At 37.8% G+C, this 23,442-nt stretch overlaps 1 protein-coding gene across 3 annotated transcripts in view; it reads left to right on the top strand.

The window, feature by feature from the left end:
* Positions 1 to 23,442, top strand: part of Itpr2 (inositol 1,4,5-trisphosphate receptor type 2) — a 424,566-nt gene that overhangs the window by 196,612 nt on the left and 204,512 nt on the right. For all 3 annotated transcript variants that reach the window (XR_010043892.1, XM_063238415.1, XM_063238414.1), the window contains exons 27-32: positions 3,338 to 3,427; positions 3,549 to 3,674; positions 6,551 to 6,673; positions 7,274 to 7,474; positions 8,786 to 9,037; positions 11,715 to 11,840. Coding sequence is in view for 2 of the 3 variants with exons in the window: in XM_063238415.1 (XP_063094485.1) it covers positions 3,338 to 3,427; positions 3,549 to 3,674; positions 6,551 to 6,673; positions 7,274 to 7,474; positions 8,786 to 9,037; positions 11,715 to 11,840 (918 nt within the window). In the remaining variant the exon portion in view is untranslated. The remainder of the gene's footprint in view (positions 1 to 3,337; positions 3,428 to 3,548; positions 3,675 to 6,550; positions 6,674 to 7,273; positions 7,475 to 8,785; positions 9,038 to 11,714; positions 11,841 to 23,442) is intronic.

Raw genomic sequence — 23,442 nt, 5'->3', positions numbered from 1 at the left:
TTACTTACACATTTTTGGTTTTTTTTCTGCTCAGCTCTGGGACTCTATAGAAGCTCACTTCTATATTTTGTACCTTTCTAACCTTTTGTCATTAGAACAAATTTTAGGGCTTTGATTTTGGTTAGTGACCTAGGACTAAAGTTGTATAAAACATAAAGAATATAGCCAATTTCTTTTTGTGAAGGAAAGATCTATAAACCCCTTTATTTAGAGCATTTTCAAAATAAAAGAAAAAACAAAGTGTAACTTTAGTTACACAGTTTATGTATTTCTTAAGTTCTTCTGGAATTATCCAGATGTTCCATGGATTGGTATTTTTTTCTGAGCTGAATGACACAGACTTTTTTTCTGAAATTAAAAGAGATTGTTTATTAAATCCGCTACCACCAGTCTCTTTTGTTGACTGCTGGGAATTTAAAATTGAAAGCATTTTTCTTCATAATTCCCGTACTTTACATGGTTTAGCTTTATAATTTTTCTCCCTGGGCTCAACTAAGGAGCATAACTTTTTGTAATTTAGTACATTTTGCCCAAGATTACTTTCCTTAAAACAAGACTGTTGCTTTTTCTGTAGGCCATTGTTGTGAAAAACAGCCTAAAATATATGTAGCAAAGCTTTACCTGTCTTTTGAACTATTTTCTTTAAAGTAGATTTGCATCAGAGAGATCTTTTTTACCTTAGGAACATTATTAACCTTTAGACACAATAATATCTTAATCCTGGTTGGTGGTATAGATTTTGTTTTCTTTAATATTTCTTCATTTCCAGAGAAAAATGAAATGGCCTTTAAAAGTTCACCCTCCAACCTTTGTGACCAGAAAAAAGAAACTTAATTATATTTCTGGCTTTTGTAATTTCGACTTCTCATCAATAAGTTATTTCAGTATCAAACAGAAACCCTGTTGGTCTCCTTCTCTGATCTCTCATCCTTCCATCTCAGTAGTTCCATTTATCTTAGCCACTTGGACTGCTTTCATTTATCTGTACTGGCTTCATTTAAACAAATAGCCTAATATTTTTCTCTAAAACGGTTTTGGAGTCACATTAGTGCCTAACACTGAAACCTCACCTTCCTCTTTTTAACCTGGGATGGAGTGGACTCTTAATGTTTACTATAATAGCTGGTGAAACAGCCCTAGAAGCCAAGCCCTAAGAGTAAGGTTTCCAGGGCTTTCACTGTTTGTCTCTGTTACTTTTGCAGTTCCAGAAAGGGGATGGATAGTTAAATGGAAGGAGGTAATGATGAGCGTGTTGTGACATGAGAAAACAAAAATAATAGAGTTTAGCAAAAATGGGAATGAACCACGGAGTCAAATGCTGAGCAAAGTTTTAGTAGTTATGAGTTTTAGTAACACACTAGTACGTACAGCAACTTAGCACGGGTTGGCATAGATAATTCTCTTGGATGATTAGTGGGAACAGTAATCTGAAAGGCCAGACCACTTCACAGGATGGGCAAAATCACTGAAAGTACTTGGAGAATCTCAACCTGCCCACATTTTCAAAGATGTGAGATTGAGTCAGTAGAATATAAAAAATGCTTGTGCCTAAGAAATAGGAAATAGCAGGAAGAGGGCCAGGGGAGATAGTTTCAAAATCCTTGCATCAAAAGTTTTATTTTGATACAGAAGGGAAGATAGATAGGCTAGTTGGTGATGCTGGACATTTCCAGGTAGAAAAGAATAAATGTCATTGAGAGGAATTTCTGTCTGTTACAAATGGGAGCAGAGGTCACCTGCTAGAGTGATGTTCACACTGAAAAGCTTGCACAATATTTACCAGAAGAGAAGAAAAAGAAAAGCAGAGTTGACCAATGAGTAGTGCTGGTTTAAAACTGATCAGGCCACTCTGAGGCTTGAAGCCCTCATCAGAATCGACTAGCAAGCAGAACACTTTTTTCTTTCTTGGTCTGTGTTAATTTCATGATTCATCCTGGAGCGCAGGACTGAGCACAAATGAAGTTATATCAGCTGGCCTCTTGTATCTTTGTTACTTCTTCTGGAGCATATGCAGAGGTCCCTTTTAACTCTTAGCACCCAGTGTCATTGGTAGTCAGAGTTTAGGATGTTTTTGATCTAAATTGAACTTGGCATTCATCCTAAGGCCAATTTTATACTTACCGTAAACCTATGAGGGAATTGGTTGGTCTTTTGCAACATGAACTGACAGTTCTTGCCATTTTCTGAGCAGTATTATGCTTTTTCCTGCTGCAGGACCTTTGGCCCAGTGACTTGTTCAACTGACAGGTCATTATTCCCTGACCAGCCGTTCATCTCTTTGGCTTACCTAGGTAGTTTCTGCATTTGAAGACCTAGGCTTAAACTTGACTTCATCCAAAAAGTTGTTCTGTTTCTCTCAGTAGTGAATTCTGCACAGTTCAAATCTTTTAAAAATTTCTTCCTATTACTTTAAATAGGCTGTGGTTTTCTTGAGAGGAATGTATCTTCTGTGTCTTTTAGATCCATTCACCATGGTGTCTTAACAGTCTCATATTAAATCTTAATTCTGGCTTTGAAGGGCAGTGTTTGTAATTGGTATTTTTAAAAATATAGTAATCCCAACAGTTGATATTTAAAAAATACATACACTCCTTATAATTGCTTTTTATTTTGGTGTTTAAAAACTGCTTGTTATAATTATTTTTGGCATTTCAGGTATTCTTAATAAGCTCTACTAATGTAGCAACGTAAATGTTACTTTTAATTCAAGTGTTACTTTCCTTGTCTCATTTTGATGGCTCCAGATACTTGGTTAGCCCCTACTTGTGACTCTTGAGGCTGTCATGGTAACCTGCAGAGAATCCCTGGGTTAAGTTGTTCTTTCTTCCTTCCCTAAAATGTACTGTTGTGATATGCTCTTCACGCTTTATTTCTGTACACTTTATCCCTGATGATAAAATTGTATCTTCTATGCCTTGAAGTTTTATTGTTCCTTCTCATATAAGCTGCCTGAACTATGATATGATATGATTAGCAATATATATTTATATGTATGCAATGTATATAACACATATGCATTAGCAATATATATAGCACATATATATTAGTAATATATAGCATATATTTATTAGCAATATATATGTAGCAATATATTAGAAAAGTATAACTGAAAAGTTTAATTTATTAATTATTAATAACCTTATTTATCTTGTAATTTGGTTCATATTAGGTTGTGATAATTCGTATAGCTCAAGGAACTTTTTATCCAATAATAAAGCACACTCAAAAAAACCCATTCAGGTTGAAAAACACATTTTTTACCAACTTTAAATATTTAAAATAATACTCACTTTAAATTACTTATTGCAAAGTAAATACGTATTTGTGTTTATTGTAGGAATCAAACATTTTAAGTCCCGTGCAAGATGGAACAAAGACACCACAGATCGACAGCAATAAAAGCAATAACTACCGGATCGTAAAGGAGGTCAGCGGATATTAGATATTTTTACACAGGTTTACATTTGCATGGCAAATACTGCTTTGAATATACTTTGGTAATTACTATTGGTTGTATTGAATGCTTTCCTTTTTTTTTTTTTTTAAAGATTTTGATTAGGCTAAGTAAACTTTGTGTGCAGAATAAAAAATGTCGGAATCAACACCAACGGTTACTGAAAAACATGGGGGCTCATTCTGTGGTGCTGGATCTTCTGCAAATACCCTACGAAAAGGTTTGTCCTTAGTGACATTTTTCTTTAACTTTTTATTTCCATAGAATTGCGTATGTATAGCAAGGTTGCAAAGAAGTTTTTGCCTTCCCCTTCAATGTTTGAGAGTAAGTTCTCCTGCCATGAGCTCTTTAGTGTGTATTTCACAGAAACAAAGTCAGGGGCATGCTCCGTGTAAGCACTTTGCTGCCTTCTTCCTTGGGAAACAGAACGACAGCCTACTGCCTCCCTGACCCCTGCCCTATTCAGATTTCTCCCATTGTCCAAGTTATGTTCTGTCTGATCAAAGATCCATTCTAGAAACACACACTGCGTGGTTATTATATCTATTGAAAGCTCATGCCGGAAGATTCTTGTTACTTTTATAGGTAACTTTTGCAGATAGCCAGTTATCTTGAAGAATGTCCCCTTAAGTTGTCACTACTTATTTCTTCATTTATCTAAATTCAGTAATACACTTTTGGCAGGAACATTACAGAGAGATACTATGTTCCTTTCTTCTCTTTCTAGTAAATGGTACATGATTTTGATTTATCCTGTTATTAATATTGACATGAATGTCCCCTTTGCTCACTGGGTTCTCTACCTGGGTTTTTCATTGTGAAGTACTCATTTTCCTTTTGTAATTAGTAAATACTTTATAGAGAGAATTATTGAAACCAAGTAAATAGCCCATTCTTTAACCTTCAATTTATTCACCTATTGTTCTCAGTTATGGACATGTGGATGCCAATTTTACTCAATAGTTTATAATAGATTTCCATTGTAATTTTATTTCTCCAATTTTCCCATATTTAATCAGTGAAGCCCCTTCAAACTTGCTTTCCTATCCTGTAACATTCGCTCATCCTTTTGTGGGTGCTTTCTTGCTTTCTGGCACAATAGAATATTCCAGCCTCAAATTGTTTTTTTCATGTTCCAACCCAGCTCGTCAAAAAGTCGGTACTCTGTTTGGAGCAGAGTTTTGATTAGAAAAAGACTTCTGAGGACTAAGTGTGCTTATTGCTATCAACCCTCTGGACCTTTTAAGTAAACAAAGGCAGGGCATATGCGTGTGTGTGTGTGCATGCACACATATACATGCCCACACATATGCACATACACACAATATACACAAATTACATTTGTTTTCTTATCTGTCTGTACATTATTAAAAGCCATGGTTTTATGCGAGTAACTTGATAATTTTACAACCTTGAGCCTCCTCCTAGCTGCTCCTTCCTTGTACTGTATCTCCATTCTCTAACCCTCACTTGATACCTGCCCTCCCATTATCTGTGGTATAGGCACTTGTTTATCAGTAGCTTGTGTAAATCTGCACTGTGGTACTCTGTCATTTTACCATCATGCCCCTCTGTGAGCGCCCTCTACATCCTACTAAGGCTCTGATAGCCCCTGTGTGAGTGTGCCCTGCCCCTCCCTTGGGTACCACCAGGCCAGACCTGTCTGTGTGGTGCTCACCTCACTTGGGCTTCCATTAGGTTGCCTGCCCCCTTCCCGACTTGATTACTTTTAATTTACGTAAAGTAATAAGTTACACCATTCCTAAGCTGGCATAGTTCAAGCTATAGGAGAGAAGGCAATAGCAGAGTTATGGAAAGATAACAAAAGGTATTAAATCCTCAGTGTTAATTATCCCAATGACCTTTCCTGTTGTTATACCATGGTCACGGACACATAATCAAGTCCGTTTTCTAATGATGTCACTGGGGCACTAAGGATTTTGCTCCTGTGGTGTTCTTATCTGTTTACTCGGTTTTAATAGCTGGATTGTTCACAAACAAAGAATAAGATGAGAATTCTAAAGAAACACGAAGGCAGTAGCACTGGCCTTGACAGTGCACTTAGTACTGGCCAGGGTTCAGTTAGAATTGGGCGCTTCTGTGGTTGAAGTGTCTTTATAGTTTTTTAATTGTTCCTCAATTGTCTAAGTAAAAGAATAAGTAGATTTTGAAATAAAAACTTCCCATTTTTGGGTTATGAATGGGGGTTTCTGTTTCACAAATGGTGAAACTTTTAGAGCTTTCAGTGATAACAGACAGCCTGCTGTAGACGTGCCATAGACTTGCCACGATTGGTCTATTTAATTTATTCCTGTAAATGGTCTCTTGTGACCGTGGGCTTCTTGTTTTATTCTAGTGGCATAACCTGTAAACCCTTACATTAGGGGAAAAAATGTTTAATTCACCTAATATAATCTGGCACTCAAGACCTGAGTCCCTTCTGAAGCTTTGACACGGGCTACCTGAACAGTGGGATAATCATGCATACATTAAACTTTTAGGTGGTTTCAGTGATGTTAAAACTTCTACCTTTAAGGTGGGAATCTTGCATTTTCTCTAAACTAATTTCAAGGCAAAAGTTTCTTTGGAGATTCCTGCAAGCAAATGACAGTGACCTATATGATAGGACATTGGAAAAAGATCGTGGAAAGGAGAGGCAGCTTGGGCTAAGAGGGAGGAGGAAAGGGGAGGGAGGCCATGAAGGGACAAAGCAAACAAGGGTGAACTTAAGAGTCGGAGGAAGCAGAGATGGAGAGGAAAGGCTGGTGAGGGATTCATTCAGAGAGAACGAAGGCCTGGGGAAGAGGGGAAGAGCCAGTGGGAGGAGGAGGAGCGAAGCAGAGCAAGAGGAAGGGCTGGGGACGGAGAAGAATACAGAGGGGACAGACAGACAGACAAGAAGATGGGAGAGAGGGGAGGGAGAGAGTTAGAGGAGGCTGCTGTAAAGAAAGAGTCCAGGGAGGAGAGAAGACACGGGCAGCAGGGAAGTGGAAAATAAAGGGGGGCAGGGGGAAATGATGTGCGTAAGAGAACGTACTTTTTGATCGTATTTATACTTTGTGTCTCTGTCACATGTGCTATTCCATTGATTTACAGACCGATGAGAAGATGAATGAAGTGATGAATCTGGCCCATACATTCCTCCAAAATTTTTGTCGGGGAAACCCACAGAATCAAGTTCTTCTTCACAAACATCTGAATTTGTTTTTAAATCCTGGTGTAAGTGTTCTCGTGACCGCTGACATTTGTAGTAAAGGGCACATCAGATTCATTTTGGTGACACTCATGAATAGAATTGTGTTAATCTTGGCCCCCTCACTTTTTGCCGTATCGAGATTGCTTTTCTAGAGTTGATTAACGTTTTATTTCCGTTAAGACCGCTTTTCAAGTAACTTGAAAAGTTCCACAAATTGTATACGTTAGTGACAATTTCATTTACATGTGTGCAGTGAGAAAAACACTATGTTCCAACAGAATTAGCTTGAGGATACTGTGAGTGACATAAACATGGAAAATTCAAAATGCAAGGCACCCCAGTTTGTTAAATCTGGTTAAGCAGATCAAGAACAGGTTGTGAAGCTAATGTCCAGCACCACGCTGTTACGCAGGCTGCTTTCCATGCTAAGTTCCTTGGCGAGTCAGATTTCTATTCATGATTAGTGATCTCACTGTGTTTTGTGGAAGGCACGCACAGATAAATTCAGTCCGGCTTTGTATAAATTTATAAAGCTGGTTGCAACCTGGGCACTTAATCCGAGTTCTGTAGAATAGAAAAGTTGAGCTCATCATGATGATAAGGGCGTGGTCCTCTCTGCCTAGCTGCTGGAAGCGGAGACTCTGCGGCACATCTTCATGAACAATTACCACCTGTGCAATGAGATCAGCGAGAGAGTCGTGCAGCATTTTGTGCACTGCATTGAGACACACGGCCGCCACGTGGAGTACCTGAGGTTCCTGCAGACAATCGTAAAAGCAGATGGAAAATACGTGAAGAAGTGCCAGGATATGGTAATGACAGAGGTATGTGCTCTGTTTGCATTGTACTGACTTCCCGTAAACAGTATGCTCCAATATGGATTTTCTATTAATCAAGATTAATTAATTAAGAAAAAACCATAGCGTAGGTTTGGAAAATAACTTACAAATTTATTTTGCTGTAGTCTAGCGAAGCAATGTGTGTATAACTTGAGTTTTTTCTTTTGATCCATCCTGAATTTGGGTGTGTCGAATAGTGAGTAAAACCTTATGATTTCATTTCTGTATCTGGAATTACAGAGGCAAAATGTTTTATTTTTAACTTCCCAGGAATACAACGAAGAGACAGATATTTTCTTAGCTTTGGTTGCTGTGTTTCTCACATACAGAATGGGTGTCCTTTGCCATTATTTGCAAAGGCTTTGAAGGGATCCAAAATAGCTTTATTACAAGAGAGAGAAACTTGCTATTTAGCTTAACAGTTTACAAAAAAAGTAGGTGATGCACTTAATTTTTCTTTTGCCCCTTTCATTTTCTTGTTTGACACTGAGTAGATTTGCACAGTAAGTTTCAAAGAGCCATGCATGAGGGGCTGGGGACGGGGGAGCTCAGGAAGTCCACGTGGGTGAGTCACTGCTCTGTGATGGAACAGCTCTGCAGTGGCCCATGTGGATTAAGTTGCAGCCACCCACGGCTGTCAGTCACACTGTAGACTATGTTAGTTTGGGGACATGTTCATAATTATATGCCTTTTATTTGGGAATGGATGATATTACCATTATTGATCCAATGTGGACTCCTCTTGCTACTTAGAAATCTTAACATTTACACAGCCTGAGGCCTTGAATTTTTACAGGTGTACTCATTATTAAACGTTATGCGGAATGTTGCAATAAACTTCTAAAATTTATGTCTCTCGAATGTATATGTGCATGCACGTTAGTTCTTTATTGTGTGGACATGTGTGGGAACTAATTTGATTTTATAGTCTGATCACCATGGAAAGAATTAGAAAACAATTTTTTTATTTATTGTGATACAGGGTTTCACTATGTTGCTCACTTGCACAGGCTGAGCTTGAATTTGTGATCCTCCTGCCTCAGCCTCTCAGAGTGCTACATTCACAGGTGTGCGCCACCATGTTGGCTCCTGCCTGGTTCTGATAACATTTGTAACAGATCACTCGGGATATGATTATCATGTTTTCACCATCCTGCCTTGGCGTAGCCCTGCATTTGCGCCTTATGTATGTTTTTACAAAGAGAAGCATGTGTTTCCAGATAGGTCAAGCCTTTGGAAATAATTGCAAGAATGAACATTCGGACTGCTATGTAGATTCTCTTGTTATCATTTCAGTTGATAAATGGGGGTGAAGATGTGCTGATATTTTACAATGATAGAGCATCATTTCCAATCCTTCTCCACATGATGTGTTCAGAGAGAGACCGAGGGGATGACAGTGGCCCCTTAGCCTACCACATCACCCTCGTGGAGCTGCTGGCCGCGTGCACAGAGGGGAAAAATGTGTACACTGAGATCAAGTGCAATTCCCTTCTGCCCCTGGACGACATCGTGAGGGTGGTGACTCACGATGACTGCATCCCCGAGGTAAGCCAGACAAAAACTTAGCAGCCACATAGCTGTCACTAATGGTTGAAATTCACTGTGGTGCCTGTGATCGCCACACTGATTCAGTATTTATAATGAGGTCATATAGTTAGTCAAGGAATTGTACTTAGCTATATTATTTGGAAAAGTTCAAAGAACATAAAAGGTATATATTTAGTTTGATAAGAAGTTATGGAGGAAGAAAACCCTTTTAAACTATAGTCAGTTTGTTTACTGGAAACTAACACAAATGTTTCCTACCTTCCAAACATAGTGGTGGATGCAGACAATAAAAGGTTTACTTATAGCCTCTAGCATGTCTTTGAGCATTAAGCAAGTACCTCTTAAATATCATAATCCTTGATGGAAGAAGCTAGGATAGTCCTATAGGGTGTATATCAGACACCACAGGTTTATCTTGCCTTTATGCATTGATAGATGCTTTCTTAAAAATACACTCATTTATTTTGCTTTATTTATGCATCCTCTTTCACTCTCTGTCCTAGTTTGGCTCTGATGATAGGAAAAAAACCCAAACTTTCTGCAGAAGCTGGTTGTCTGCCAATGGGGTTTTATTAATGAGGCTTCCAGGAATGTGGGTTGTAATAATTTCTTTCAATTGTAGTATATTATTGCAAAGTTCATAAATGTGTAGCATATTGAAAATATCATGGTACTAAACATTTTAAATCACGGTAATGTAAAAAGGTGTCAGGGAAGACTAACTTACCTATTTCCAAAAATTCCTATGTAGGGATATTTTTGTGAAATTTTATGGAACCACTGACATCTCTGTTGAAGGTTACGCCATGCCGTGATCTGTTGGAAGCAAGATGGCAGAGTCCCTATTGTTCAGTGAGGAAATCTGTAGCTCCTGTCTCTGTGTGAGGGGATGGCCTTGGCTGTGCCTTCTCCCTTGCACAGCTCCCTCTGAGGACACCATCTGTGTCCCTTTTCACCCTTCAGTCTTACTTCTTCTTGGACAAGACCCCTGCCTTCCCTCAGTGGTTTCTAAAAGAATTCATCTTATGGAACATGGTGTACTACTCAACAAATGTCTTTAGCCCTCTTACTCTTGGCCATCATTATAAACTCCAGGAGGTGACAGCTAGAGCTCTTTCTGGTCACCATTGTATTCACTGAGCCAGAGCCAATGCTCAGTAAGCAGGGGTTTTTTTTGTTTTTTTATCGGTACCGGGAATCAAACTCACAACTGCGTGCTTGTAAGGGAGGTGCTTATGCCGCTGAGCTAAATCGCCAGCCAGCCCCCAGGAAGTAGGTTTTGAATGCATGAAGAAAGAATTGAAGAAAGAGTCAGAATCCTGGACCCGTTACTTCCCAGTTGTGTCACTGACCCTGAAAGGCTACTTAACCTTTCCAGTATTCAATGTCCATAGTTTTAAAATGAAATTATTATATTTATGTGCTTCAGAGGCTTTTCAGAGAAATCAACTAAATAAGATAATGTATACCAAATGCCAAGGATGTTTGGCGTATAGTAAACACTAAGTATCGGGTGCTGTGAGATCCTGAGGGTGAGCTGACTAGCTCGGGTCCCTCCCTGTCCTGTAACTTTTGATTGACACAAGTGCCAGTCATTGACAGTTTGTTTGGACCCCAGCAGGGCAGAAGAAAGCTGACCTGTAGTCTGTAAATTTTAATTTGGATTCCATGCATCCCTTATGCATGATTTTTTATACACATTTTAAAAAGATTTATAATAGCATTAGATTTTCACATGAAACAAACAAAGAAAAAGCAGAAGCAGAAACTATGCCCCTGTGCACTTTGGAAATGCTATGTGTTGATGAGACTCCTTCTCCTTTGTGAGGAATTTTGCTAATCCTGGAAAGTAATCTGACTCCATCTTAAAATAATACAGTTTTGGGATAAACCATGAGCCTGTTTCTTTTCAGGCCCAGTAATGTAAATATTTTTTTAACGTCAATGTAAAATTACTTTGCCAACATATTTAAACAGTACACTGAGAATCTGTTGATTGCAAATCACAGGAATCAAATTTAATCTAGTTTAAATAAGAAAAGGAATTTTATTGGCTATTTTTTTTTCTTTTTTGTCTTGTTCCTTTTTATCGGTACCGGGGATCGAACTCTCGACTGCCTGCTTGCAAGGCGGGCGCTTATGCCGCTGAGCTAAATCTCCAGCCCCATTTTATTGGCTATTATACTTAGGAATTTGATGGACAGCTGTTCAGGTGGATCCACAGTGAAAACAATGTCTGTATTCTTTGTATATCTTGTTGCTTTTTTTCTTTGTGCTCTGTCTCACTGTGTTCTTTATGGCGTAATTGTCCTGTACACATCTATAGGTGATGGTTTATTATAGTTTAGGTTTATCATGTTTTGTGTAGGAATAGGTGGCAGGGTAGACAGACTCTTTACTGTCTTGAAGACATGGACTTCGTTTGAATAAAAGTGCTCATATCACAGTAACCACTGGGCCTAGGGAAGAAGAGTTATGTACTAGGTTATGTATTCACTGCCTGGGTCTGGGTGGATCACCTTAGCAAAGGGGAGGACAGGATGTTTTCTGGGTAAATATTCATCATACTAAAATCTTCTGTAGGAAGAACCAAAGTTTTATTTACCACTTTGTAAGTGATATTTGAAGGTGATCAATAAAGAAATGAACTTTCTTGTATTTGAAACTTGCACAGGTTAAAATTGCTTATGTGAACTTTGTTAATCATTGTTACGTTGACACTGAAGTGGAAATGAAAGAAATCTACACAAGTAACCACATTTGGAAATTATTCGAGAACTTCTTGGTGGACATGGCAAGGGTAAGTTACAGTTTAACCGTTAAATACTCTTCAGCATTAGTGAGGTCATATAAATTGATTGAATAATATTAAGCATCTGGATAAACATTTACAGTGATTTTGATTGAATCTGTTATATTCTCACAGTTGTGAGTTTCACATGCTTGTGAGATTGAATGAATTAATATACACACAGTGCCCGGTATAAGGTGCATAGCAACCAATGAAGTATTCATTTCATACCTTTTCAAATGACTGTGTCGGTCTTTTGTTAAATGGAACTTCGGTAGGCTTTTTATCTTGGTTAGAGAAGACATCTGGCAGAGGTCAGTTTGAACTCAGCCTCTTACCACAAGTACAGATAAAGCCACAGATGGAAAAGCCCTCGAGAGGTCTCAGCAGCTGCTTTCGGGCAGATGGGTGCTTCGCCCAGGTACTCAGGACTGACCATTGCTTTGTTAGAAGCTCACTCTGATAGTTTAATCATCTGTGTTTTCACTCACGTCAGAAATGTTATATCCTTTTTACTCTGAGCCTGTTTCTTCTTCTTTTTTTTTTTTGGAGAGGGGAAGGATTTGGGGAAACGTGCAGCTAATTGATATTATCTAGAGACGATCAGTATGTGCTTTTTTTCTCTGTTAATACTGAGTATATGAATGAATAAAGAGAGGAAGGAATAAATTTTCTTGATAGATAACACTTACTTTAGCACATGTTAACCTTTTCTTTTATGTGCTTTATTATTATAATATCTACAGTCTATTATTTTAGTATGTAAGAAATCCCCTCTAGTTTTCCCTTTAAAGTGATGGAACATGAAGGTAAGTGAGATCAGAGATTTCCCCACTGAAGGCAAAGAATAGACACCTTCTTAGACCTGTTACATATTAGGGTAACCTCAGTCCCTCTGACCTTCCTATATTCTTGAGTGCTCATAGCTTCCTGAGCTGTTGTGTAGATGTGTTTGGAGGAGGATTAAAAGTTCCTGTTTGCATCCTCCTACAGAATGGGTGCTGTTATCTCTTAGATCGGAGCGTCCCTACGAGCCATTAGGGAGGGGGAGATGACAACGTAGATGACAGTAAAACACCAATTATAAAATCAGGTATCCAGGAACACTGTCGGATAAGACAGTGAATCGTGTCTTACTCCCGTATGGGAACTGTTTTTATTTAGTCAAGGCTTCCTAACTGAACTGTGCTTGTTTTGCCTTTGGTGTAATGTAACAGGTGAGAACGCTACTAGGTTCAAGCCCATGAGATGTAAGATGGTTCCTGTCTGACTTAATATCTATGCAAGTAGAAGCCTGTATTACCTTTCTGAAGTAAATTGGTACCTACAGGAAAATCTCTTTATAGCATTTAACGTATTACTCATATTTATTCTCATTGAATTTGTGGAAACCTTGTATCTGACCCGCTACAAGAATGTTCAGAGTCCTTGAAGTAAAGGGTGACTCCTGTAGCAATGACTGAGTTTTCAGATTGCTCGTGAGAAGGATACTGAAGGGATTAGACTGATTTGCAGAGTTGCACGGTGTTACCGACTGAAGATAAGCTTCAGAAAGTTTGAAGTCACATTCTAGGCAGCTGAGTTCTAAAGCTAAAAGGATTTTATGTTTTTAAACCAAAGAAAGCTGATAACTTCCATGGACCGTGCCACCATGGAAACACGCCCTCCATTGATGTAGCCATCAGACAAAAAACCTACATAGCTTTATCTTCTTCTGCAAAAAGAAGCGTGCATGTGAGAAGCTTTCAAAATTTTGGCTCTTTGATTGAGCAGATAGCTCACGTTATTTATCATGTGAAGGCTTTAGGGGAATTTAAGATCTTCGTGGTCCATTCACTCTTCATGTTTAACCACAGGCGCTTAGCTCTGCTGCAAAAATACTTTTCCTTCTTGTTTTTCACTTATTTATATTTTGAAATGGCACCTCTCTAATCCCTTCAACAGGTTTGACAACAAATCATCCTTTCTCTTTCACAGAAGGAAAACTAAGTCTGACTTTTCTATATCTAGGATTCCTTTATCTCCCCTTGGAGAGCTGGCTACTATAAACTTGCTAATTCAGGTCACAAAAATAAGTATGGTTAAGAGAATAGAATGCAGCTTTTCAGGCAGACTTGCTGCTTATTAGGTTTGTAGTTGTCAAAATCTATGGAGCATCAGAATTACCCAGAGGCTTTGTTAAGATGCAGATTGCTGGGCCCTGCCCCAGAGTGGTACATTGGATAATTGACATGTTTTGCAAGCTCCTACAGGATGCTGTAGCTTGTTCGGGGACCATACTTTGAGAACTGGTGTAGTAGTTAGAGCATGTTGGTTAAAAGTTGGGATTCCAAAGCAGTTAGGAAGATTAGAGTTCAAGGACAGAATGCCTCTTACTGTCTTGGTTATCTTGAGCAAGATAATTAACCCTCCTGACCTTGAGTTTTCTTATCTATAAAATTTACTACAGTAATAACATCCTCTTCATTAGGAATATTCAATGAAATAATGCACAAACTACTTTTAACACATATTGGCACCTTGTAAAAGATTTAATATCATCTATGTCATCATCGCCAGTATCATTACAAAGTTGTGTGGTTAGAGCCTTATAAGCAATTTTAAGAAGCTTTCCCAGGATCTATGTCAAATAATAATACTGAGGGTAACCAAAGGGAAGATTACTCAGCTTAGATAAGAGGCAGAAACCTTGTCCTTGCAGCTGGACATACACAGGAATAAATATTGATATGAATTCCACAGAGAACACAAATCCAATTCAGAGCTTACAACAAAGTGATGAAATCCTAGGAGCATTGATTTACATCAGTGACAAAAGAGGCTGTGAAGGCAGATGTTGGGTAACTTGGATGAAAAGACTCACAGAAGAGATCAGGAGTCATACACTTTATGTCCAGCTCATGGTCTTCAATACCTGCTAGGATATTTTTAATAACAATTTTGAAACTCTTTTTATTACCGCCCAACTTAATTATGCAAAGCTCTTGTATTGAGTCAGTTTTTATTGTTATAATTTCCCCTTGATTCCTCTTCTCCAGCAACATAGAGCCATTCAAAATTAAGCAGAGATGTCAGTACATATTCTCCTTGCCAGCAGCCTACTTTACAATTAGGAAATTATACAGCTCACAGAAACTTAAGGTGCTCTAGGTTGGCTTCATAGTTTTCCCTGTAGGCAGAGGTACTATGCTAGATAATTCTCCTAGCTCGTTATAAAGTAGGACGCCTCTTTCCCCTTGTGCTTTTTAGGTATTTCCTAACAGCTCGCATGTGTCCCAGAACTGTTCACAGCTTTCAGGAGATCTTCTTCTCATGTGGTTTCCAAGATCTTTGTCTCTACCTTTTGGTTCCTTCTAAAAGATAGATACTGACACATAGGGACATTAATCTCATACCTTTTACCTTTCTTTCCCTGGTTCTCTGGAGTTAGCACTACCAAAGGTCTTTTTCTTTGCTCTTGCAACCCTCTAGTTATTTCTATTAGTATCTTTCATTTTCTTGTGTCTTCTTATAAGCAGTATAAGAACATTGTTTTCAAAAGGTGCTTATTAGGTCTGTAGTTGTCAAACTCTGCAGAGCATCAGAATTACCCAGAGGCTTTTAAATAAATGGATGATAGATTGTTTTGCATACTTATTGCATTCTGATTGCCTGACACAGACAGTATCCATGGCCTATAAATACACCGGATTCAGGCAGACAGCAAAGCTATTAGAACCATGAAAAATTACTGCATTGTCTTTCAGAGCATTTAACCACAGCCCACTTTGATCTGTGTTCTCATGCAGCTAAAAATTGGTGTTCATAGGACAGAAATGCTTTTCTTTGGCTTCATAACCGATGGTTGTTGCGAAGTCAGGAGACTTAGTCATTATTAGGAAACACGTGGAAAGGGATGGACCATGATTGCTGTTAGCCTCCAACTGCGTGTATATTTTGAAGATGTTCCAAATTTTGCTATCAGTTTCAAGATCTGACAGAATGAAATGAGACCAAGAAATAACTTAGGAGGTGTACCTAGCCCAGTGTCAGTTCATTTTCCCATCAGTCATTGCTTAATAAGACAAATCAGGATATTTTGTTTTCATACAGGATCACTGGAGCCACTTGTGCCCTTTACTGAACTTATGAAAGAGGTTGGAGGAAGGAATAAATAATAATTTGTATATACTTGTGAAAGACAGTTTCTCAGTTCTTTCATTAGATAGGATTAAATAGATTTTATAGAATTTTCTTGACTTTCTTAAATTGAATTAACCATTGATAACTCATTTGAGGTCTTTCTCCTTAGCTTTATTAGCTTTAGCATTGCAAGGAAGTGAAATGGTAGAAAGCGTTATATAACTTTTATTTTTTGTTAGCATCTTTCCCTCAACTGTGATGATATTTTGCTTATTCACTTGCATGCTAGATTATAATGATGCTTCCCAATTGGACTGAACACTTGTGTATTCCTGGCGTTTGATGTGATGTTCCCTGTCCTGAGTCTTACTTCGTGCTGCTTCAGTTATTAGTATTTATCATAGCTGATCCATTCCTTCTTCAAACACTTCCTTCTCGGCCCCAGAGTCAGTCCCATAATTCCTTCCTTCCATCTGCGTGACCACTCCGTCTCTTGGGTGTTTCCTCATATCTTCCCAAATTTAAATATTGGGGTGCACCAGACTCAAATGCTGGGCTTCATTCCATCTCTGTGTATAGTCACTCCTCTGCTGATCTCAATGACTCTCATACATTTTGTGCCAGGTGGATTGAAACTCAGATTCTTCCCTCGATGTCCGGCCCCATATATATAATAGCTCTCTCTCTGACATCTCCACTTGGTATCTGAATAAGACTCATTATTTAATCTAATGCTATACCGCAAAAAAAAAAAAAAAGTTAAGTCTTCAACGTCTCAAAAATGGTGATGTTATTACTTACTCTAAGCATTCAGGCAAAGCATCTTGGCATCATCTGTAAAATTTCTTTTCATCCGCTCTAAATCCAGTCCTTCATCAAATTCTGCAGAGTATCCACACCCCAAATGTGGCCAGTTATGAACACTTCCAACCTGACTATCCTGATCCAAACTACTATTTATTACCCCTCCTCTGGAGGAAGAAGAGAAACGGAAAGGAAAAGGAGGATGATAAGGCAGTTGGCTGTGATCCCTGCTCTGTTCAGGTTCCTTTGGAGATACTTTGTCATGCAGAGTGAAACCCTGCGTGATGGCCATTGTTCTGCTCTACGTGTTCCTCTTGTCTTTGTTGATTCTCATCTCTAGATCCCTCTCACTCCATCTAGTAGCTTCCTTGCTGCTTCCCCAGACACTCTCCCCTCTCAGACCTTCGCATTTTCCAGGGATGCTTAACTGGCTATCTTAAAGATTTCTTTCTGCTGTTTGCTGTTCTGTCTGCTCATAACGCATCTTGCTGGAGAGACCCTCACTGACCACCCTGATGTAACCCCCTCGTCCCTCTCACCTCCTTTTTGCTTCATGGAGTTTATCACCACTTGATACATCTTTATGTGTTTGTATTGGCTTTACGAGCAACAAATAAAGGGCAGGAATTTTATCTATTTAGTTCACTGCTGTGTGCTTCACCTTGAGCAGTGTCAGGCCATAGATGTCCAGTGACTCTCTGTGAAATAAAGAAATGTCATCTGGAGTTGAATGTGCTTAAAGGGGATTTAAAGACAAAGCATGTATAGTCTTAGCACAGAATTAAGTAGGTGTAAGAGTGACATGAAATAGAAACAGATATGTACGATCATAATATGTAATAAAAGGTACTATTCATTCATGTGAGGGAACAGCTTATTTGCAGGAATCGGTTAACATTTTCTGTAAAGAGCAAGGTAATAAATATTTCAATTTTGCATGCCACTATCACAATTATAGTAATGGCTACAAGCTGAGGAGCAGTTGATAATATGTAGCTGAATGGCTATGGCTAGATTTGACCTACGAGCTGTAGTTTATGGATTATTAAATTAATTACTTAGCTTTATTAGAATTGTAAATTCTGTGTGTTTTATTCACTGATGGATCCTGTATATGTAACCGATTCTTGGCATGCAATAGACACTCAAAAAATTGAATGAAGGCAAAATAATTGTTGAAGACATTGGCTATTAGGAGTGAAATGAATTCACATCATGTAGCAATAAGGCCAAATAGATTTCTAAATGAAAATAAAAATGGATGGAAGGGTAGAGGAATCTCTGCCTATCTTGGGATGAGAAAGGCCTTTTTAAGCATAACAGCAGTGGGTAAAATTGGCCAAGCAAAATCATAGCTATTTCATTGCTTAAAAATTTAATACTTAGGTACATAAAAACATCATAAATTAAAATTTTAAAAACTACAAATGGACAAAGTTACTATATATTTTTTAAAAAGGTACTAATGTCCCATAAAGAATTTATACACATGGTCAGGGACTTCAGGATGCATTTGTAGTACCAGGACTGGGGAGGCTGAGCCAGGAGGATTGTGAGTTAGAGGTCAGCCTGGAGCTACATAGAGTTCAACACCAGCCTTAAATACATAGTGAGCCTCTGTCTCAAGTAATCTAAGTAAATAAATGCTTATATAAATAACTAAAAATTTTAAAACTTAAGTACATTAGTAAGAAAAACACGATCTAATAAGAAAGTGGATGAAAAATATATTGTCATTTATAGAAGAGGAAACAAATAGTAAACCTCTTAAAAATGTTCAAGTGTTAGTAATTTAACAATATATATAAAAGGGGAATAACACAATTTTGAAAAATTCAAATTTACAAGTGAAAAGATAATATTAAATATTACATTTAACATTATGTTTCAGGTATATATTTACATACCTAACAGAAGAAAGTACAGTATAATTTAATACAGTCTTTCTAAAAAGCATTTGGTAATGAATGAAAAAAATCCCCTTTAGACCTTTGTAATGTATTGTGTAATTTACCTTCCAAGAGTCTTGGAAATAATGTGAAATGCTATCAAGAATTTATAGTCAAAGATAATCAACTTATTTTGTGATAATATACAGTAGCAAATAGTTTAAATATTTTGCAAGATTGTGTTAAATAAATTATGATATAACTGTAAGATGGATGTGTCACTGAGATTATTTTTGAAGGTTTTCACTGAATGAAATGCTAATAATAATGTACAGAGTATAAAACAGGATGCAGAACTGATTATCTAAGAGTGATTTTAATTATGTAAAAATGTGTATAGCAGAGCAAAATGATTAGAAGATACCAAAATGTAACCATGGTTTAATCTAAATTGTAGGACTGTGGATAATTTTTGTTTCTTGTTTTGTATTTTTTCAAAGTTCCTACAGTTAACATATATTGATATAAAGAAAAAGTTTTTCTGTTTTTGATCAGTATAGAATCCTAAGAGAGCCAAGGGTTTGAGCTGATAACACGTGTAAAAAGGAGTTGTTTTTCTCTTATAAACAAAGAAATACAATTAAAATAAATAACTCAGATATTTAGAGGAGTATTTTTGTTGTCCTTGAAGCAGACTAATGTGGTCTTTGGACATGTGGTCTGTCATCTTTTTAACCCAAATTGTGTTTTTGGTGCTAGGATGTCCCTGCCCTATTGGGCAACTGCTTACACATCTGGCTGTGGAAATTTAAATTTGAACTAGGCGTAATTAAGTAAAATTTAAAAATCTAGTTCCTCGGTTGCACTAGCTACGTGTCAGGTGCTCAGGAAGCACGTATATCTGTGAGTTTGATTTTGGGCATCACAGATTCAGAAAACTCTGTAAACTTCTGGTGTATAATTTGCTTGACACAACGTCGTCTTTGGAAGGATAGCAGTGTCTTTGCTAGCAGAAGAGAGGAGCGATATTGTATGTGCCAGGGAGGAATTCAGACATAATTATGTTTGAAAACTTCAGTTAGCATGTGTTTATTCACATATTTAATGATTTAAAAATATGTATTGAGTGCCAAGCTGCTGGGCATGCAGTGGTGAGCAAGATAGCCTAGTTCCTGGTGTGCAGGCACAGATTACCCTTCTTCTGAACATCTCCATGGCTGCTTCCTCTTTCAGTTCTTCATCAAAAAGTTGCTTTTCCCATTTGTTTTCTTTTTTGAGACAAAATTTTGCTCCTCAATTCAGACTGGCTTTGAACTCACTGTGTAGCCCAGACTGGCCTCGATCTTGGGATGTTCCTCCTGCCTCAGCCTCCCGAGTGCTGGGATTACAGGGGTGCACCACCAAGACCCAAAATGTTGCCTTATACAGAAATGTTACCCAAGCAATTTAAATAAATGGCAGCCCGTGACACTCCTTGCCTCTCCTGAAGCATTCTGCCTGTGACTTGCTTCTCTTGTTTATTTCTTATTAATCTCTCTCTTTCTCTCTCAACCACTTGGTATATTTATTAATTTGTCTCCTTTGTGTCTCTCTTCATTGGAACAAAGGATCCAATGTAAAGAGGGACTTTGGTTTGGTTTGCTAGTATAATTCCTAGTCCAATATTTACTTTTTAATTTAATAATTTATAATCCTATATTATAGGCCATGAGATTTGATACATTAATAGTAAAATTCATTTGGAAGTAAAATAAGGGAGAGATTTTATTGTTATTAATTTTTAAAATTTTTATTTTAAAGAGAATAAAATCAAACAAAACAAAACGGAATAAAGTCAACCAGAACAGAACAATGAAAGTGATACAGGACTTCAAAACAAAATAATAGGAAATCAACAATGGCTACCATAATGTCTCTTTTTTCTTTAAAGTAGCTGTCCATACCATCAGACATAATAAAATCAAACAAAATGAAACAGAATGAAACCAATTAAAACAGAACATTGAACAAAACAACAAACAGTAAAACAACAAAACAAAACAGTGAGAATGATACTGGATTTCAAAAACAAAACAGATGGGAATCCCCACATTTGCTACACTGCACCCTGTTCTCTCAATAGATGCCCAGACCACCAGCCTCAGGCCTGCAAGGTCAACCAAACAACAGGAGCATCCAGCTGCCTTGGTACCTCAGATGCTGTCAATTCAGTCTGTCCTCTGAATAAGCTGGTTGCTTATGGGGGAAAGGGGTGAGGGTGTTCTTATCTCCCAGGCTGCACGCTGGTCAGCCCACAGGAAGGGTGAATTGGCTTCTAATTCTTTTTGTTACTCCTCCCAGGCCCAGCATGGCTTCTAGCAACTCATGGGAAGGGCAAATTTGGTTTGTTTTCCTCCTAGGACTTGCATGGCTTGCTCTAGAAGGGAGAAATTTTAAAAGATGGATTTTTTTCAAAGTTGTAAAACAGTACAAAGTGTGAATCAATTCACTTTCATGAATTGTGTTAAAATATTTATAGAAATCTATGATGTGCCCAGACATGGTAGTATATACCTGTAATCACAGCACATGAGAGACTGAGGCAGGAGGATTGCCTTGAATTTGAGGGCAGCCTGGGCTACATAGTAAGTGCATGGCCAGCCTGAACTACACAGAGAGACTGTCTCACACAAACAAAACCAAACCATGGTGTGGCTTAGCAGCAGAGTAAATAAGTACTAGTAATTACTGACACACGGTAAGACAAATGTTGAGTAAGTTAAGGCTGAGGCAGGTCGTTAGTAGTTCATAAGTGCTAGGAGGACAATGGAGTATCAGAATGGAAAAAAACACAATCTGTAAGTTAGGTCCCCTTACCGCATCAAATTCCACAGTTTAGAGTTAGAAACTAGGGTTAAAAAATAGACTGTCTTTTCCTTTCATAGAAGTAAGATTTGGTCATATTAAATAGTTTTGATCGAAATAAATAATAATGCCTGAATGTTAGAAACAAGTTTACATAAGGAAAGATAATGAAATATACATGTTAAATAAAGATGCAGAATGTGAAATCTAAAAACAGCCGTGGAAAGTGTACTAAACTGATACATGGTGTGTAGTTGTCCGGGCTTTTGGAAAGTGATTTAGACGGTCTGAATTGTTTGCACATTAAAGAAAACAGAAATATAGTAAATATATGAAAAACTATGTAGCCTTGTTGGCAATGTAAGAAATGCAAAATAAAATAACTAGTAAGTATCGTTAATTCTGACAAAACTAATTAGCATGTAGTTAGAGCAGTCAGTTCGGGTAGGACACAGCCTATTTTAAGGAATAGGGGTAAGCACAAGAGAGCCCAGAAGTGATAGAGTACCCAGGACAAGGCAAAGCTGTCACCACACAGAAACCGGGTGAGGCAAAGGACAGGCCAGTGCTCCTGGAGCCTGGGGAGTTTGACATGGGAAGGAAGGGCTGTGAGAGGGCTGGACCATAAGCCCAGGGTAGGGAGAGGAGATGGAGATGGAGGACGGTGAGAGAAGCTGTGGACTTCCTGCCCGCCTTCTCTCTTATCTGCCAGTGCCTCAGATGAACTGACCCCACCCAGAGCCCAGAAGCAGGAGCTGGCCAGTGGGTAGTTATCCATAGATACCTTGATGATGGCATTGGAAATTTATTATTTTGAGGTTTTACTCAGAAAGCAGTTTAAAATTGTGTACATATCCTTTTCAGGTGATTCTTCCTTTGGGGAAATAGACCAGCAAAATCTGCAAGTAAAATCAGTAATTGTGCACAATTATAATTATAATAAATAAATAGATAAATTCACACAAAATACTAGCAAAAAGGAAATCACTAAGAAGATGATTTGTAATTGTGCTAATGTGTACCTTACTTAACTTATTCTGAAAACAATTTAAAGCATGATGGCGCACTAAAAGGATAAAATAAATATATAGCCTTTAAAATAAGTGGTTAGGTAATGACTGTATGTAGAAATGTTTTATAGGGCGCAATACCATATCATTAATATGTGCAAACAGATTGAAACTTTAAAGAGCTATGTATTACACATAAAAAAGCACATAACTATGTAATGTGATTTAATTCTATTTGTTTTAAAGAGGCAATAAAAATAAAGGACAGGATAAAGAAAAGTTTTTAAAGATTTTAATAAGAAAAGTTACCTCCTACATTTCCTGGCTATCCATAGTGCTGCAGGGTAGGGTACAAGATGAAAATGTTATCATTCATATGTGGCAGAAAGATAGCTAGAGAAGGGATAGATTCTGCACAGTTTTGTAAACACAGACTTTTCATCATCCAGGATTTTGTGCAAAGCTTTTGTCTAGAGATAGATTACTTTTATTAATCTACTGACTGGAAAGGAAATTTCTGGGTGATGCTCTAGCTATTGTCTGGTTACATATAATGGAGTGTGATATTGTACTAATCCCCAAGAGCCCCATACAATTGCATGAGGTATCTCTGGATAAAGAAGGTGGCTGTTTGGGCTGGTTATGTCAGAAATATCAGTTACCTATTTAACTTTAAGGCTGTATTAGGCTTAATATCAGAAAAGTTCAGTGTAAAAACCAGTGCTCGGAAGATACTCAAAAGAACTAAATCCTAATTCATATCCATCATGGGAAAATCAATCTTATGTTAGTTCTGGGATCACAATTAAATTTTAATATTGGGTTACAGAGGCCCATAAATTTAACCTGGTCCACAGTGAACCTGAAACAAAAATAACAGTCCTTTGTGTTTCTTTCATTTTTCGAATTAATCGATTAATTCATTTTGTGAACATGTATAGC

This window comes from Cavia porcellus, unplaced genomic scaffold (genome assembly GCF_034190915.1).
Source record: "Cavia porcellus strain 051 isolate PalLab524CR breed Dunkin Hartley unplaced genomic scaffold, mCavPor4.1 scaffold_27, whole genome shotgun sequence".
Classification (NCBI taxonomy): domain Eukaryota; kingdom Metazoa; phylum Chordata; class Mammalia; order Rodentia; family Caviidae; genus Cavia; species Cavia porcellus.
This window is presented reverse-complemented; position numbering and strand designations above follow the sequence as displayed.